This window comes from Mchenga conophoros, linkage group LG10 (genome assembly GCF_057382185.1).
Source record: "Mchenga conophoros isolate Kocher_MC1m ecotype Shallow Benthic linkage group LG10, M_conophoros_male_GT1.1, whole genome shotgun sequence".
Taxonomy (NCBI): Eukaryota; Metazoa; Chordata; class Actinopteri; order Cichliformes; family Cichlidae; genus Mchenga; species Mchenga conophoros.
This window is the reverse complement of record NC_140535.1, coordinates 29,560,018-29,578,908: the sequence shown is the minus strand read 5'-3', so window position 1 is coordinate 29,578,908 and position 18,891 is coordinate 29,560,018. Positions and strand designations below refer to the sequence as shown.

The 18,891-nt window shown below is 40.6% G+C and overlaps 1 protein-coding gene across 1 annotated transcript in view; it reads right to left on the bottom strand.

The window, feature by feature from the left end:
• tlcd3a (TLC domain containing 3A) overlaps positions 1-10,802 on the bottom strand; it is a 53,109-nt gene extending 42,307 nt beyond the window's left edge. The window contains exon 1 of the mRNA XM_085289746.1: positions 10,458-10,802. Coding sequence (XP_085145872.1) covers positions 10,458-10,588 — 131 coding nt within the window. The 5' untranslated portion in view covers positions 10,589-10,802. The remainder of the gene's footprint in view (positions 1-10,457) is intronic.
• Positions 10,803-18,891: the final 8,089 nt, after the last annotated feature.

The following is an 18,891-nucleotide window of genomic DNA, read 5'->3' as shown; positions in this document are numbered from 1 at the left end:
AGTAAGGGAATACATGTACCGCCGTTACCTATTTAAAATACAAAATATGAGTAACTGTATTCCGTTACAGTTACCGTTTAAAAAAGGTGGTATTCAGAATACAGTTACTTTGTTGAAATAAATGGATTAGACTGCGGTACTTTCCTGTTTCATATTGTCGCGGGTGAGGACTGTTTGGGTTTTGTTTGACAGCTACGTTCTGTTGTTCCAGGCGGCAGCGTTATGGTTGCCATGGTTACAGGGCGACGGTCTCTCTCTCTCTCTCTCTCTGCGACTGTGTGTTTCCTGGGTGAGAGAGCGCCTTTTCGTTGTTGTTGTGCTAAGCTAACAGGCAGAATGCTACAAGCATAGCTCTAAAGAATGTAGCATCATGGGCAGTGTAGTCCGTGTTGCAGGGAGAATGGACTGCCATACACGTTATGGGTCTGTGAGCGCGAGGAGGGAGAAAAAGGGGAGTGGAAAGGTACGAGTTGTCATCGAGGAAAAACGGGAGCTGGAAGCATGTAAATATAATAATAACCACTTCAGCCAAGAAGAGTGCCTGACGAGCCCAGTTGTAAGTAAGCTATTAAGACTCGACTGTACACCGTGTTCGTGTTTTCCTCCGAAAACAATAAGTTCCGTTGGAGCAGTCTTTCAACGCCTCTCTCTGTCTCTCGCAAGAAAAGTTGACCCACACAACAAAGTAAAGCTATTTTTCGGCTACGAGCCGACAGGGACCCCGCCGTGTTAGTCAGAGGTCCCTTTACTACAGTTCGGAGTCGCAGACCTTCAGTAATAGTAATAAATCACAGCAATAGTACATTCATGTTGTTGTAAAAAGCATGATAATATATTAAGTAATCCAAAGTATTCAGAATACGTTACTGTCATTGAGTAACGTAATGGAATACGTTACAGAATACATTTTGGGGCATGTATTCTGTATTCTGTAATGGAATACATTTTAAAAGTAACCTTCCCAACTCTGGCCACAAAGCACCAAACTCTCTTAGTCTGAGTGAGTAAGTGATTACAGTTTGCACTCAGACATACTCAGGCTAGTTTCGAAGGTCAAAAGACTGCTTTCTTTCCTTTTTTTTTTTTTTTTTTTTTTTAAAACAGTGCACTCACAAATGGCAGTGCTGAGAAACAAAGAGTATTTGTGGTTTCCTGCTTGAACCTGTAGTCAGCTCAAACCAAGGTTTACGGCGGGGGACCACAGCAATGATACCGGCATCAGCAAGTGAACAATAGCCATGTGACACGCAAGTACAAAAACCACAGGTCTGAGCTAGGAAAACTTAACAGGCCGCCTTCTCTCTTTCCCCCACAAACTCAATCCCCTCACACCGGCTTTACGGCCTTCTAAGGCTGTATGGTCTCATACTCTGTCACAAGACTCAGTTCATACAGCCAATTCATTGTGTGTCCGCCAATAACCCCCTCTCTCCCCCCTGCAGCTGAAAAGTTGAGTTCGACGGGGTGAGGAGCGTGCAGTGGGGAAAAAGGGGAAGAATTCTTTGTTGCCTTGTTCGGTAATGTTGTCTTTTCTTCCCTACTGTGTCAGGCCAGCGAACAACCTCAGCTTCCCTTTCAGTGTTACCAGGTCTTCGCACTGACTGTTTTGTTACACATGGACTTGCTCTTTCGTGTTCCGTCTTGTGCTCTCTCTCTCTCTCTCTCTCTCCCCCACACACACACAGTGTCTGACAGCAAGAAGTGGTGTTTTTGTTCCTCTAGTAAATGGGCTATGTAATGTGTAGGTCCATGGGCACTGCAGCAGAGCAAAAGAAAGTGACAGCAGAACCAAAAAAAGCAAACAGGGTAAAGTGCATTTCATGGCAAGAAGGAACTCTCCCACTCTTCCATCAGAACCCCTTGATTGTATAAATGGATGCTGGAATGTCACTGGCTGCGTATATGGGAAATCTTGAGTTTGAGCCAGGAGAGCAGCACATTTCCTGGTGGCTTGACGGTCATTTTGGTCAGCCAATTGATATGCAAACATTTAAGCACTGTGCCAAATCTAGACATTACAGGTATGCACTTGTTCTGATAACATCTCCCCCTCTCTTTCCAAATAAACTCCTAGTGACAACTATCACACATATTGCAGGGGCAAAATAAGACTTGTTGTTTGGCATTAAATTCCAGTAAACAGCTTGCCACAAGCCTTAGTAACTCAAGTTTGTGTGCTTAATTATATTGTATCCTCCCTTGGAGAAATAAATGGGGGCGCATATGGGTTGTGTTGATTGGCGCAGACTGACTCCAACTGTAATGTGCTGCCTATCTGTCTGAATTCATACATTTGCAAACCTTCACAAATCTATCCAAGAGTGACTCCAGTCTAGACAGGTAAGACCCCAGTTGTGCGGAAACAGGCAACCTGTGTAACCAAAAGTTGCCACCGAGAGGTTGATGGTGCTGCAATCAGTTGCTGAGAGCAAAAATTCAATTCAATAACCAGGCAACCGCTGATTTTCTTCTAGTCTTGAGGTTTCATTATTTGCCATTTTTTCTCTAGTGTGACTGAGACTTAGGTGAGTTAAAATGCTTCAACTAGAGAAAAAAAGTTACATCCTACGGGAACATGTCCATGTGTATATACACCCCATGGGCATGTGCCTTGCAGCACACAACAGGAGTTTTACCTGCACCTTTTCGCACAGGACATATGGGAAAAGTGGCATATTAAAGCTCATGTCTGATTGTAGGTCCTAGTCAGCAAATGTTTGATCCATCTCTTTGTCCAGTAAAGTCACGAAAAGTTCAGCCCCGCATGTGTTAAATCAGCTAACAGAGATGAGAGGGAAAGCGAGAAGCTGGAGGTAAACAACAGAAGGAACTGGAGTCCCCGCTGAGCTCTAAAATCACCCCGATGCCGAGATGATCATATCTTCCACACTTATTCCATTAACTTGTATTTACAGTTAAAATAAAGCTAACTGTTTTGTGTTAACACACACAAATCCTTCAGGTGTCCAATTTATGCTACTTGGAAGCCTGTGATACAAAGCATGGTACAGGCAGAAGATGTAGACATTAAAGGCCAGTTTAGTGGTTGAGGGCGAGCAGTCTGACAGCCTGCAGGCACTGTGGCTTGTAAGAACGATGTTTTCCGATAGCTGAGCATTTGTAAATTAGCAGAAGCGTTATTCGGCAGTAGGCTTCGGTGTATTTCAGTGCATAGCTAACTCAGCAGTCGGCCCTGACCAGAGCTCAGAAGAGGATTAGCTAGAGTGACAGCTTACAAATGAGCACTGAACTGAACTGTGCAAATGTGAGCAAGTCACACTGATGCCCCCCCCCCAAACACATTTATAATTAATACTAATGAGATCCAAAGTTAAAAACGTTTCTAATGTAATGATTTTATCGTTCATTCACGTGGCTTGTTCAACTCTAATAAAAAATGTAACTTCCTGGGATTTCTCTGTGACTACTTATTGGAGTGAAAGTACTAGAACTGAACTGACGCTGCATAGTTGTGGTTGGCTGATATCAGTAGATAAGCATTATTCTAAGGTGTAATGAATGGGAAACTGATGTAATTAAGGATTGTTTTCTACTCCCCCCAATTTTTTATTTTTTAATTTGAAAACTGCGCTATTGTTTTTAAGAAACTAGATGCCATTTAAAAGCTAGACTGTATATGAAAGATGGATGTGGCAACTGAAATGTTTTTGAAGACTCAAGCTAAGCATTTTAAACCAGAGTTATTATAAAAACTAAACCAAAAAGAAGTGAAAAAGCATTTTAATTTAATTAAATAGAGGTAAAAACTAAAGTCACTTTTTAGACCCAGAAGCTAAATCTAGTATTTATAAACAGTCTATGAATACTGTCTAACACAGTGGTCCTCAACCTTTTTTGCACCACGGACCGGTCTTTAAGGTGTCACAGATAAATACAACAAAATAAAATGATACGACCGAGACAAAAACGGTTGTATTTTGTAAATATAATAATAAATGCAAATTCACTGTGTAACTTTTTTAGTGGCGTCCTCCTGAAATGCGCCAACAAAATTGAGAGTAACATTCTCCGCTCTGCCACTTAATGTTCTCTGGTCGCTATGGTAACAGTCCGTGGCCTGGGGGTTTGGGACCACTGGTCTAACCTATTCTGTTGCATATGCTGCATAAAATAGCACTATCCGGTCTTAAAGTCTGATGTTATTAGTCATGTTTGGACCCAAACTCTGCTGCAGGTCCCAAAGTCAAACGAACAATGCGGCATCACTGAGAGTTGAAAAACCGTCTAAATTCTTCAATCTGTAATAATATGTTGGCTGCTTTACCAGGTGTAAAAATTAAGTTACCAGGCATCCATGAAAACAGAATTTATTAAATTTAACAGAGTTAGAAGTTAGCAGGGAGTTAGCTCGCTAGTTTCCATCTCAATATAATATACCATGACAGAGATTCCTGAAAAAAAATTAAGACGTACAGCCCTGCTAACACTTCCGATTAGGGCTGGGCCATATTATACCGTTCACGGTAATACCGGTATAATGTTAGGCAACGATAGGAAAATGAAATATCGCGATAGAATGGGAGTAAAACGCGCATGCGCAGTGCCTTTGTTTTCATACGCACATGGCCGATTGTTGAGTGAAACAGATGAACCAGAATTGGTTTGTAAAAATGGTGCAACTTCCGTGATGTGGAACTGGTTTGGTGTTTGTCCATCAGATACACAACAAAGCACATTTTTTTGCAGAACATGCAAGCAGCCGTTGTTATTGTCATATTTGTCTGACTAAGATGCTCTTAAATCTGGGAGTAATCTGGGTCCTAAACTCCGTATTCTTCAGGTCAAACAACACTGCAGCATCACTTAGAGTTAAAAACTGTCTAAATTCTTTCATCTTTAATAAAACGATCAGCATTGCTGCTTTACCAGGTGTAACTATAAAGTTTAACTTCCAGGCATCCATGAAAACAAAAGTTATTACATTTAACGGAGTTAGAAGTTAGCAGGAAGCTAGCGGAAGTTAGCTCGCTAGTTTCGCTAGTTACCTAAGCATGATATTGCATGTTCTGACGGAGAGATTTCTGAAAAAAATCAAACGTACACCTCTGCTATCACTTCCAACATAAATGAAGACAGGAAACTAAACAGCAGCGACGTTTGCAGGGTTACTGAAGTTGGGCTAGCTGGTATATAATGATGTGCTACGTGATCGCTAGCGACACAGCTATGTTAGCATAACATAAACAGTGAAGCTGGAGGACGAACACTAACACTTTTCCACTTATAAAAGTTAACGTGAAGGTTCTTCATGGTTAGAGACAAATGCAATCGCATGGCAGGATGCTGTAAACGGACCAAACTTCAGTCAGGAGAACAACTGAGATAATCCATCCACAATACGATGTTAGTCATTAATATACTGCAGCAACATGGGAATAGAGCAGCTGCCAGAGAATTCAACATTAATGAATCAATGGTACAGAAGTGGAGGAAGCAAGAAGAATGAGTTTAATAAAGTTTGATTTATCTGACTGCTTTGTTTCGCTTAATGTGCCTTATAATCCCGTGCACCTTATGGTCCGAAAAATGCGTAATGCACACTGCAGTTTAATGTTGCAAAGCACCTCTTTTTAACTTCAGTGGATATTAAACATGGTTATGCTCAGGATATGTCAGCCCATTTCTACTGGAAATGCCTTTTGGTTAAACTTTCAGCAAGGAATTTGCATTTGCACTGTTACATTTTTATAAAGCTTTAATGTACATAAAAACCAGCTTCTTGTTTAAGTGAAAATAAATGGAAGGTTGTCTTTTTGCGCTAGTAATGTTGTGGAGTTGTATTTTGTCTCGCATCAATTATATCGTCGGTTATATCGTTATCGCAAATTTTCAAATATATATCGTGATAAATATTTTTGGCCATATCGCCCTGCTCTACTTCCGATATATAAATGAAGTCAGGGAAGTAAACAGCAGTGACGTTTGTAGGGTTACTGAAGTTGGGCTAGCTGGTATATAATGATGTGGTACATGATCGCTAGCGACACAGCAATGTTAGCATAACATAAACACAGTGAAGCTAGAGGATGAACACTAACGTTTTTCCACTCAAAAGTTAAGTTGAGGGTTCCAGATGGTTAGGGACAAAAGAAATCGCATGGCAGGATGTTATAAACAGACCAAACTTCAGTCAGGAGAACAACTGAGATAATCGATCCACAATACGAGGTTAGTCATTAATTTACTGCTGCATGAGCTGGGCTGTAGTTACTACGTATGGTTTTAAAAACGGAGCTTTAAAACGAATAGCGGTAATAAAAACCAAGAGAGGAAGACCGTGATCACTGACTGTTTTTAGGACTTGTTGAGATTAAATAGGACAAGATACAATCATTTTGACATCTATGATTATTATTCCTTACATTGAGGTAAAAATAATTATTCTTTCACTGATAAATTAGCAAACTGCAGCAAAAAAAGTAGACAAATGTTTAGGAGGACTTGACAGCGCTAGTTGTGGGCTGCCAAGCTACATGTAGTTACATCTCCAGCGAAGTGCATAGTGTAGGTTATGTCGTAGGGTTTCCATGGGTTTGCGTATCTACACCAGTGACTTGAGACAGAAGCATAAATCCTTGTAAGGCAAAAGTAATGTAACAAATAGTATAACAAATTATTTTCTTCAGAGAGATGTATTATGTATGGAGAAACCTTTTTTCTAATTGCTGCATAGTGGACAGCTTTCTGTATTGAGCAAAAAGAAACTCATCTCATCGATCAGCGGATATTACAGTCACACTGTAGTTAGGACCATTTTATATATGCTCTGGTCAAAAGCTAACATGCAATCATTATGGGGATGAAATTCATGATAAATTTGAGCTTTTAATGATTTCCTTGAACGCTACTTTTTCCAGGGTGCAATGACTGCACAGCATACATCTTTAGGGACTTTAGAAAACAAAAGCTGGGTGAACAAGTCTGAATTAATTTTGGATTTTCTCTAATCCACACAGGGTCAAAAGTATACATACATCCCCACATGGTTAAATGTCACCTTAGGAAGGTGCACATCAACCAGATGTTTTTGGTAGGCATCAACAAGATTCTGGTATAATTCTGGCTAAATATTTGATCCCTCTTTTTGGAAGAATTGGGAGTTGATTTAAATTGATTGGTTTCCTGGCACTGACCCGGCTTTTAGGCATAGTCCACAGATTTTCATTAGGGCTGAGGTTTATCTTTGGGAAGGCTATTCTAGCAGCTTCATGTTCACCTCCTTTATCTATCCCAAACCATTTTTGATACGTGTTTGGGATCATTGTCCTATTGGAAAACCCAACTGTGTCCAAGTTTCAACTGTCTAGCAGTTGGTTTGAGGTGACATTGAAGAATTTGTAGATAAACCTCCGTCATTATTATTACATTATTACCAGTACCACTGGCAGCAAAACAGCCCCAAAGCATGATGCTACCACCGCTACCGTGATTGACAGATGTTAGTGTTCCTAGGCTGGAATGCGTCACCTTTAAGGCCCCAGTACAGGGCTTTGGAGCGTGATGTCACGGGGGTGGGCGTGGACAGGATTTTGGCCTGATCCGCCATTTTCCGGGTCCAAACAAAGCACAAGCGAAAAAGGACCGAAGGCACACACAACAGCCAGGATTCGTACTTGCTGTGTGGTCGGCTGCAATGTTCGATCGCTGGAATAAGCTTAAAAAGGGTTTGTCTTTTTATTCTTTCCCAACCTGGAAGCAACATGAGGGAGCTTATATGGTGGACCTTACAAAACGAAGGCATCTAGCCTGGATAGCAGCCGTGAGACGAGCTGTTATCCAGTTCGCTTCCATCTCCAGATATCTGTTGGTGTGCTCCAGACATTTTCACTCCGGTAAGTTCTATATATGTACATATCACTCTTTATAGCTTAATAATATTATTGTTGGGGCTCTCGGAGGTTATAGAAATTGCGAACAAACATAGAATTGAGTGACTGTGCAGACATACGTGCTATGTAACGATTCGCTAATTATTTCGCACAACTGTAGGGAAGCCTGCCTATGAAATGGATCAAACAAATCCAGACTGGGTACCAACGTTACACAGGGGGCACTCCGAAATCCGAACGTGAGGGTTAGGGTTAGGGTTAACAAGATAAGTGAAGATATCGGGGTAGGACAGTGGCGGTAAGTTGTCTGGGTCTTTACTCCACTGCCGTATTTCATATAGGTCCACATTTGCGGTGCACTCTATTTTTTTCAAGTACCGCTGCTTCACCTCTGGACGCAATTGGTCTCTATACCGTCTGTTTTCTTTTGAGCTGCTTTTAAGCATGTTTCTTGTCGTCGTTGTTCCAACACAGTGTGTTTGTTTTGATTTGTGGACCCGGAAAATGGCGCCGCACTCCCACAATACATTGCGGCGTGACGTCAACTCCAAAGCCCTATACTTGCCACCACAACATTGTCACACACTCACTTGTTTTTATACGCGCTGATGCAGTATTCTCCTGAACACTAGGTGTCGCCACTCAGACGATAGCGCATCACATGAGAACTGATATAGGAGAAGAAGTACATTGAGTGTTTTTTCCACAAACTCTCAAGTGTTGACTCTCAAACTGTTCCACCATCTCCCTCTGTATATCTATACGCCTCTGAGCTTCTGTACTGGAATATTAATATGGCAGTAAAAACCAGCACGACTGCAGACTATTGTCTTTAACCCAGTTGTGGCACCCACAGCACAACGCACCATGTTAAAAAAATTGATATGTGCATGACCAGCCATAGCGCCACAGGATGTGATGTCAAATCTGGTGAGTGACACACAGGACAGAGCAAGCATAATGGCCCATTACTCCTCTAAACATACTTGCTGTCATTGTAGCTAAATCTTTATTTCATTTGATCATAAAGTTTTGTTTTTTTTTTTCGAAGCACGGTGGCACGGTGGTTAGCACTGTTGCCGCACAGCAAGAAGGTCCTGAGTTCAATTCCACCATCAGGCCGGGGTCTTTCTGTGTGGAGTTTGCATGTTCTCCCCGTGTCTGCGTGGGTTCCCTCCGGGTACTCTGGCTTCCTCCCACCGTCCAAAGACATGCAGCTTGTGGGATAGGTTAATTGGATAACCCAAAAAATTGTCACTAGGTGTGAATGTGCAAATGAATGTGAGTGTGAATGGTTGTCTGTCCCTGTGTGTTGGCCCTGCGACAGACTGGCGACCTGTCCAGGGTGTACCCTGCCTCTCGCCCTATGACAGCTGGGATAGGCTCCAGCGCCCCCCTGAAAAGGATAAGCGGAAGTGAATGGATGGATGGATGGATAAAGTTTTTCTCCAGAAGCCATTTCACTTGCCCGTGACCCCAATACGAATATGCCAAAGAGACTGGATGGATGACATTTGGCTTGTCCATGTGAGTAGCTGCAAACTTTAGTCAAGCTTGAAGGCGTCGATTTTGCAGCAGGGGCTTCATTTTTGCTCAGTACCCGGTCACTTAACAGCGATGTAAAACTCATTTCAGTATAGGACACTGCTGTTCCAGAAGTTTCCAGTTCACGGCAGCCTTGAGCCCTGGTGGTTCCTGGGTTGTCCCTGAACATCCTAGCCAATTTCCTATCAGCTGAGGGTGATAGTTTGGCCTTTCTCACTATTCTGAGTATTGGTCAGTCCAATAAGTACTGTCAAACAAATCTTTTTTTTCCTTTGCAAAGGGAAACTGCTAGCTGTAGTGAATAGTGATCATTAACAAGTAAACAGACCATGATCTTGTCAATTTAACACTGTAAACCTTCACTTATTAAAAGGTGTAAGTAAATGTATGTATATAATATTTAAACCTGTATGGATACTTTTGTGTGTGTGTGTGTGTGTATTGGAGAAAATCCAAAATAGATTCAAAGTTGTGCAACCAATTCTTGTTTTTTAAAGTCCTTAAAGATGTATGCTGTAAAACCATTCCACGTTGGAAAAAGAACTATTCAAAAAACTCGTTAAAAGCCCCATGACAATCATGCCATGATAAGTACATGTAAACTTCGGACCACAATTGAATGCATGTTAGTGCACCTTTTTAAGCACATATCATCGATTTCGCAATCATGCAAACAAATAACAAAGCACTTGGCGCATCATGCTTACAAAGACTCTTTTTAAAGCCTGCTGTGGTATTTTCCTACAGGGGACCCATAGTTTGGATTTGCTGTATCTGCAAATCACCGTTACAAATACTCTTCGTGATTATTGAGCCCAATTTGCAGAAAAAGGAGCACAACAAAAATGTAGAAATAAATAGAAAAATATATTTCGCTTAAAATGACCACACTGGCTACTCAACATAAATAAGTTTCCGTCATGTATGGAAAAAAATACAGCACACCAAGGAGCTAACGGGATGAGGGAAAATGTCCGTAGCTACAGAGCGGGGAGTAAGCTAGCACCGGGCGCTAGTTAGTGAGTTTGTGTTGTGTAAAGTGGTGAGTTTAAGCTGGGTTACCTCTCGCTGACTAGTACCACGTCGGCATCGCTCCAGTGTTTGAACACACACGGTAAGATCTTCCTGAAGGCGAAGAAGAGACCGGGGAAAACTACGGCGCCACACGCTAAAACTTGCAACATCCTGCTCATATTTTCCTCTCTAGCCGCCGGGACACCTGACTCTCTCTCTCCCCTCCGCGAGCTTCGACCGTTTACACGCGGCTGTGAGGCATTTTTCACGCGGCCGGGTTCGGCGTCTTTCACCGGGAACAGTCCACCATCAGCACACACTCGCACATACTCATACACTCACACATACTCCGCCAAGGCTCAGCAGCAGCAGCACCAGTGTTGAGCTAACGGCAAACAGACGTCAACTACCCGTGGAGACTTTCAAAATAAAAGGCGTGACCTGCGTGTTTCCCCTAGCGGAAGCGGTAATATCGCAACACAAACCCCACTAGGCTTTTATTTTGAAGGTCATTCTTTTCGCAGCATTTACGGTAAATTTAACAACTTGGAATTTAACAGTGTTTTATTAAAATTGCGGCTTGTGTTTTCAGCTTAACTTAAATATAGATATTAATGCCTTTGCAGCTGTTGTGTATGTGTTATAGCACATAGACGAACTACCTCCTTTAGCGAAAGTAGTCATACAACAAAATCAGTAGTTGCGTAAGCAGGCATTCAATTTTTTGTTTCTCCACTTGGGGGCAGTGCAAGTGTTATATCATCACCAAGTTTGTGTGACGGATGTGTTATGGAGCACTTGTCAGCAGATAGAGCTAAATTATCAGATAAGTAAGAGACGGGTGTAGTATTCGCCCTCGGCTGAGCGACTGAGTAAAGCCATGTGTGGCATTTAAATTGTCCTCTGTGCTCAGCAGCTCGTCAGTAATTTGTTGCTGCTGAAAGCAGCCTTCTGCCATTGGAAATAAGGGGTTATGTAAATGATGAAAATCCTTCAACAGCAAATTAAAAGAGGTTAAAGAGCCATGGGGCTTAGAAAGAGAGATAGAGAGAAAACCTTCCGCCAATGAATTAACACCGGTGACTCTGTCTCTGTATCTGTCCACCTCTCATCTGAGGTCATCAGTCTCAGATACTGCTATCAGCTGTCAAGTAAACACTCTCTTTAAAGTCAGTTAACCTGACTTCGCTCAGCTCTGTCAGGTAGTGTCTGATAGCTGCTTGTAGAGTGTCTGGCATTGAGATTTTATCTAATCCTTTATTTCTGTGTGTTTAACTAGTGCAAACAGTGGTGGCGCTTTTTCTTTTTAAATTTGTTATTCAGTCCTGTGAAAAAGCGATTTAAAGATGTGCTTTTCTGTGTTACTGAGCACAGAACAGTAAGCTTTTCCTGTATGTGTTTTTTTCTATATATATTTTTGCTTTTATTTTGACAATGAGCTCGTCTGTATATGAATAAGGGGATATAATTGGTGTTTTCTTCTAACTCTGGTATTTTTTTTAATCAATTTTGAGCAAAAACCCATTAATGTACTCTCTAATACATATCTTTTTAATATAATATCCTCTATTAAAGTGCCTTTTTCTTTGTTAAAACCTATTTAGTTGAGCAGGTTTTATCATTATTTCCTAATAGTGGGTCCTAATGTTGGCTTCAGGTCAACATGGTAAAGAAATGTGTAATAAATAGAGAAACAGAGCATTGTTTATTGCATATTTGAATACTAGCATGGAGGGTCCGGGAATGAGGGCAGCTTAGGATATCTCAAAAGGAAAAAAAGGAATTCAGTTTGAGCACAATGTAAAGGGTCATACAGCTTATCTGAATGCAAATATCAGATGGTAGCTGCTTTCCTTATCACTGTCATAGACACATAATATAACCCCCCCCCCCCCCCCCCCCCCCCCCAATACTAATTTCCATATTTGCCACACCTAAATTTACCGTCCTTGGACATTCCACAAAGTGGATGGAACTGTTAAAAATGTAACCATTTTATTTGCAAGAAAAACAAAGTGCGGGCCATGATTCAATACCCTGCAGAACCACTTTTAGATGATCAAATTCTTGAATATATTGTTTTCTGCATGACTTTTTCTCTCACATTGTTGTGGGGAAATTTGGGTGGCTTCAGTTCACTGAGGTTTGTAAGTATTTGTTTATGCAATACTTGGTCAATGCATCACCTTGACTCTTTTCTTTTTCCTGTTTAGGATCATTGTCCTGTTGCATGAACCAGTTTTAAGCAATCTTTAGCTGTCAGACAGACGGCCTCACATCTGACTCTAGAATACTTTGGTGTACAGAGGTCGATTCAATGACTACAAGGTGCCCAGATCCTGCGGCTCCCTCCACCACCGTGTTTATGCTGTGGTGATCATAATCCCTGTGGATATGCTGTGTTTGATTGTGATTATGGCCAAACCTCTCCACTTTGGTCTGCACAGGTGACATTGTTCCAGGAGAGGTGTGATTATCTTGCTGCCATCTTATTTTAAGAGAGAAAAGGCTTTCCCCTGGCAACTCTTTTAAACAAGCCATGCTTGCTCAGTCTTGTTCTAATCGTACTGTCATGAATTATAATATTTAACATGGTAACTGAGGCCACTAGGGTCTGAGGTGTAGCTCTTTGGTTTTTAGCAGTTTCTTAGAGAATTACACGGTCTGACTTTAGGATGAATTTGCTGGGACATCCACTCCTGGGAGGATTGTGACCGTCAAACTCCCCAAACCTTTTATGTGGGTAGTCTCATTAGCTAACGATCATTAAATCATGTGCATGTGTTTAGCAGCACCTTGATCTCTTAACTCCATTTGGAACAGTAAGACCATGCTTTTACAATCCTGCACAGGTACCTGTGAAATTCTTTTCACATGATTAACTATATTTTCCACATGATCCACACACCAGCTAGTATTGATCAGGCTATAATAGGTGCATTCATTGGCATGAATGTCAATAGAATAGAATTCAGATTAATCTAATTAAACCCTAAAATTAAAACGTGATGGCGTTATGAGGGACAGAGGAACTCACAAACAAGATGCCAAAGCAACAGTGCTTGAGATGATAGATTAATAATAAAAGATAATCACTATCTGACAGTTATATACAAGTAAGTTATAAGTTATATACAAGTAATCAGTAAATAGCAGACTTGCTATGAAGTATCAGATAAACAGAAAAATGTCAGAGTTTCTAAAACCCACAAGTTGCATCTTTAAAAAGCTCCACCATGACAACACGCCTGTGATTCCTTATTGTAAATGTGACCATTTTGAGATGTTTCATTTCCTCTGAAAATGTGTAACGATGAATAAAAAGTGAAGAAATCTAAAGTGTAAAGTCTAAAGTGTGCGTGTGGCTGCCGGATGAGTGTTTGATTGTTTCAGAAACAGGCATGACCTTTGTCAGAGACACTAAAGATCTTTGAAGGGAGTGTAATGTGTAAACCACATCTGTCCTGAAAGGAGCCATAAATGCTATCGGAATTCCACGAAGGGGTAATAGGGCTACGTACAATATATTATTGATCATTTTGAGAATACAGTTGAAATTTCGAGATACAATTAGAAATATTAGTTGGCAATATTTGTAGATGACTTAGTTAAATCGTACTTCAGTATCAGCTTAGGTAACAGGAAATGGATTTCTCTTGGCCTGGCTTGTGCAAAATAAATTGGCTGGCGATTGGTTACACCCTCGTGCAGCAATGAGGATGTACGCCGTATCACAATGCACGATAAGACGGCGGATCAACTCATTTCACTAACTCATCTACACGAGGCTATTTTGTAGCAGGTGTAGGAGCTGCGGCAGTTGTTCGACTTGACATGACAAGTCGTCATGTCATGGCAATACTATTACAGTACTGTAATAGTATTTTGAGTATAATCTTGAAATTTCAACTTTAATCTCAAAATGAATATTCTTTTTCTTAATGTAGCCCTAAGACTCCATTGTAGCCTTTTCTCTAGAAAACAAGAGAAGAGAAAATCTGGGAGGCAAAGAAAATCTAAAAACTGTTGAAACTTTACCGTGCTGTGTCCTATTTGCTGTCCCGTAAGCGGATAGTAAATAGTTTTATAGGGGTAGCGGTAAATGTGTCTTGATCTTATTTCTTAGACCACCGTTATCGCTGAGTGACATCAAAATACTCAGAATTCACTCACAGAATCGGTGGAGTGTACCAGTGCCACATCAGGACAGATGCTGATGTCATTTGAGAGGGGATGGGTGAAACAGTGTAGATTAGGCCATGTGCAGACTTGTTTTGGAGATTTGGGTGGATTCTGTACAAAATAAATTCCACTCAACAAAGATAAAATCTAATGTCTCCAAAAGTTGATTCTGTTCATCTGGACGTAGCGTTTTGTGGGAGAAACGTTTCGTCACTCATCCAGGTGACTTCTTCAGTCTCAGCTGACTGCAGGTTTCCCCAATCTTATAAACAGTACATTTGCATAATGACTGAAACCAGCCCACTGAAGGAACAATGGGCTGGGAGGTCAGTTCCTTAATCTTAATTATGCAAATTCTCATGACCATTGATCAACAACCACTGACCAAAACCCACTGATCAAAGACCACTGATCAATGGCCATGAGTACCATTCACAGAGAGTTGGGGAATGGCTGCAATCACAGGATTGTAAGATGTCGAAAGATGTACAAGTCTAAGACCAGGCAACAAAGGAAGTTTGACTTGCTTGTTGTACTTGGGAAACCACCGCAAAATACGGAGCGTGTCCTCAGTGACCAGAAGAGACAAGGATGCGACACAGAGGATGTGGACAAGTGGGTGAAGAATTTGTCTGAAAAAAATGATACGACCAAGACAAAAACTGGTATTTTGTAAATAAAATAATAAACGTGAATTCACTGTGTAACTGTGTAACTTTTTTAGCAGCGTCCTCCTGAAATGCACTAACAACACTGAGAGTAACATCCTCCTCTATGCCCCTTAATGCTCTCTGGTCGCTATGGTAACATGTAAATATTTCTTTCAAAATGAGACACACAACTACAAAACAGAAAAAGACCCAGGGAAACAGAGTTAATGATAAAAATCCTGAAAACCATAAATTTCACACCCGAGCCTCAACTCTTGCGGGGTTGGGGGCAGCTTACTTAGATAACTTAAAAATGTTATTGTCTGGCTTTTTTCAGTGTTTTATTTGTTCCTGAGTAAATCGGTTTGGCTGAGATTAAAGTTATAGTTTTCACACAGCTGAATAAACATCAAACAGAAAACTGATTAAACAGAAATGTGAGCTATTGTCCTGTTATATTTGAGGGAGCAAAGAGCAGACTGTTGAGTTTGTCTCCACCGAGACAATCTGCAAATTTCATTAAAAGTGTAATAAACTATCATAATGTCTTTATTTTTAGTTAGCACATACCTTAACACTTCAAGCTGTAAGGTAATGATAGTTATATAAGAGCAGATGCATGCTGGTACAATAAGCTGTACGTTTTACGTCCACTGGATGCATGATCTTAGTCGACTAATCGCAAAAATAATTGGTGACTAGTCGACTATCAAAAAAATTTGTGGCAGCCCTACTGTTGAGATGCCATTCTTAATGAAGTTAAACAGGGAAATGCTGATGTATGCCAAATTACACAAGCTGGACTGAAAACCAGTGATAACATAAGTGATTTCCTCCTTACAACAGTGAGTGTCTACAGTCATCTGTAAAACACAGTGGAGGCTCTGTCACGGTTTGGGGCTGCGTTTCAGTCACTGGTGTTGGAGATCTTGTAAAAATTGATGGAATTATGAACACAGAAAAGTACCATCAGATTTTGATTCCCCATGCTGTAGCATCTGGAAAAATTCTTATGTCCTTGAAGAAACGTAATCTGATCACTGAGCTCATTTTATATGACCCCAACCTGTTAGCCTTTAAGATAATAAGTGTGATAAAAATAACTTTCATTTTATCTTTTGCCCCATAAAAATATACCCTTTGCCTCCTTCGTAATTACTACAGATATTACTGTAGAGGGTTTCGCCTCTCTGACATAATTGTGATGTGATGATCTGAAGAGTTATAGGAATTTACTTGGTAGCTATACAAAAAAATGTAGTTAAAACTACAATATGTCTCTATGAAAAGTAGAGAGCAACTTTCTCTTCACCTAACAGTACAAAGTCCTGCACAGCCATCCTTCATCCTTCGCTGATGTATAACTTGGATGTGGTCCAAGAACAAATTATCTTCTGTATGTTTGCATTGTTCCCTGGAAAAGATCCAACAATCATAATCCAGGCTGGAATTGCATTTCCTGAAAAACGTAACTAAGAACGCAAACTGCATAATAATGAAACTGACTAGAAGATGGGGTTAATATTCACACATCCCACATCATAGTTTTCATGTTTAATGAAAACTAATTTTCTCTCAGGGGTTCCACAAGGATTCTTTCTCAGACATTTGCTTTTTTAAATAATTGCTTTTGCTTGGCGAGTTTATAGACAGTACAATTTAACACCTTTATTCTAGTGACTTATTTCATCATGTCGCATTATTTTTCAACTACAAAGTTATATTTTTATTACACATTCTCCTCAGGTCAGAGGTCATCGAGTTAGAACTGAAGTGGCACTTTTGTTTACACAGCTTTTATGTTATTCGATCTTTTCGAGCAGCTGCTGTCATCAGCGTACAGACTCGGTAGTCCCGATAGTTTTAAATCATTATATAGAGACCTTTACCTCACTGGGGGTGGCTGTGCATCAGGAGGCAGACCAGGTAGTCTTCTAATTGGAAGGTTGGTGGTTTGATCCCTGGTTGCTTCAGTCTGCATGCCAAATATCCTTGGGCAAGATATCTGCAGGAATGTTAGAAAGCACTTGAGCATAGAAAAAATGGTTCAGGTAAATGAGGCGTTTAGGTTGAGTAAAAAAGTGCTATATAAGAACTGATTCTCAAAATGCTTTAAAGCGTCAAATATTAGATTTGAAGTGAGACAGCCAAAGTTGCTACAGCCTCCATTTGAATCCTCAATATGCATATTATCTTGCTAAACATTCCTAATCACTTCGATGCCAATTAGTTTCATCCTGTTTTTGTTTAACAAAATAATTCTTAGTTGGTGGCTTCTTTCAAATACAGGTCAGTTTAACCTCTCTGCACTTTTTTCTTCTTTCATTTGCTAAACAAGCCCATTTGTTACATTTGTTTGTGAATTTCTGCACTGATATTTGGATGAATCGTGTTTACACTCAAACAAAAAATGTAAGAAATTACTTTTCTGGTCATTTCATTTATTTGTTTGTTTAGTTTCTTGGCTCTTGGGTGATATGGATCACGGAGCCTGTTAGAGTTTCTTGTCCACCTACTTGTTCACCCCTTTGGGCTTTTGAGCGTCCAAACTTTCAGTCAACAATGAGCTGAAATGAATATCCACTGCTCACTTTAAAGACTTGAAAATACAAAGAAGCCTCATGTGTGAATATCATTCTGGAAACACACACCAATTTCTTTTTTTTTCTTCTTTTCTCTCTTTTTCCTCGACTGTTTTGTTAAAGAACAAAAACAAGAGGCCTCGGCAAAAGTCAAACCCAGGTTATCCCTCCAGCAAATCACTTCTGTGGCTCACAGTGAGATGCAGAAACCATTTATAAATTCTACTTGCGGTGCATTAAAGCACTTAATGGTTTGTCTTGCTAGCACGCTTGCGCTGCTTAAACCCAATCCAATAATAGCAGATGACATACAACTGAGAAGAGAGCACAGATCTGCTGAGGAAGCTCTTGGCTCATGTAGCCGAGCAGCATTTAAAACTAGATTTCCTTTTTTCCTCTTTCCTTTTCCCCCATTTAAAAAACATATATCTTGCTCTGACACACTGGGCCCAGGTGTTGCCAGTATCATCGGTACCTGCAGATGAGAAGGAAAGCAGGGCATAGTGGGCCATCACATCTCCCCATCTGCATTGTGCCTTCAGAGATGCCTCTGCATACAACACCAACAAGAAGAACTGATTCTCACTGTATATTTCCTCCTTTTTAGACCGTTTACTACAAAGCCTAAACTTTTCAGTAGCCATGCTACATTGAAAGTCACTTAAATTGCATTTCTAGCTCATTCTGATCCCCGATTTGCTTGCATAACTTTTCAAAACTTTCCAAGAAAACTGGAAATTCAAGAATATCAAAAATTTCAAGAGTACACTTGACATATTGCTCTCTAGAATGTAGTAAACTTTTAAGGTTCACACATGATCATCAACAGTGGGCCTTTTTCACCGGCTCAGAAAAAGTGAAACTCTCCCATCGCTGCATTTGTTTTGCATTTGTTGTACAGTTGCTAGTCACTGTGGGGGGAAAAAACACTGGCAGCTTTGACTCTTTCACGCCAAATTGTGTTAAGGACATGCTGCTGTGCTATAGTGACGGTGTGTTTTCAGAAACAGTTGGCTGGACAGCTCGCCAAGCTGAGCAAACAGGAGGCAGTGACCACGATTTACCCAG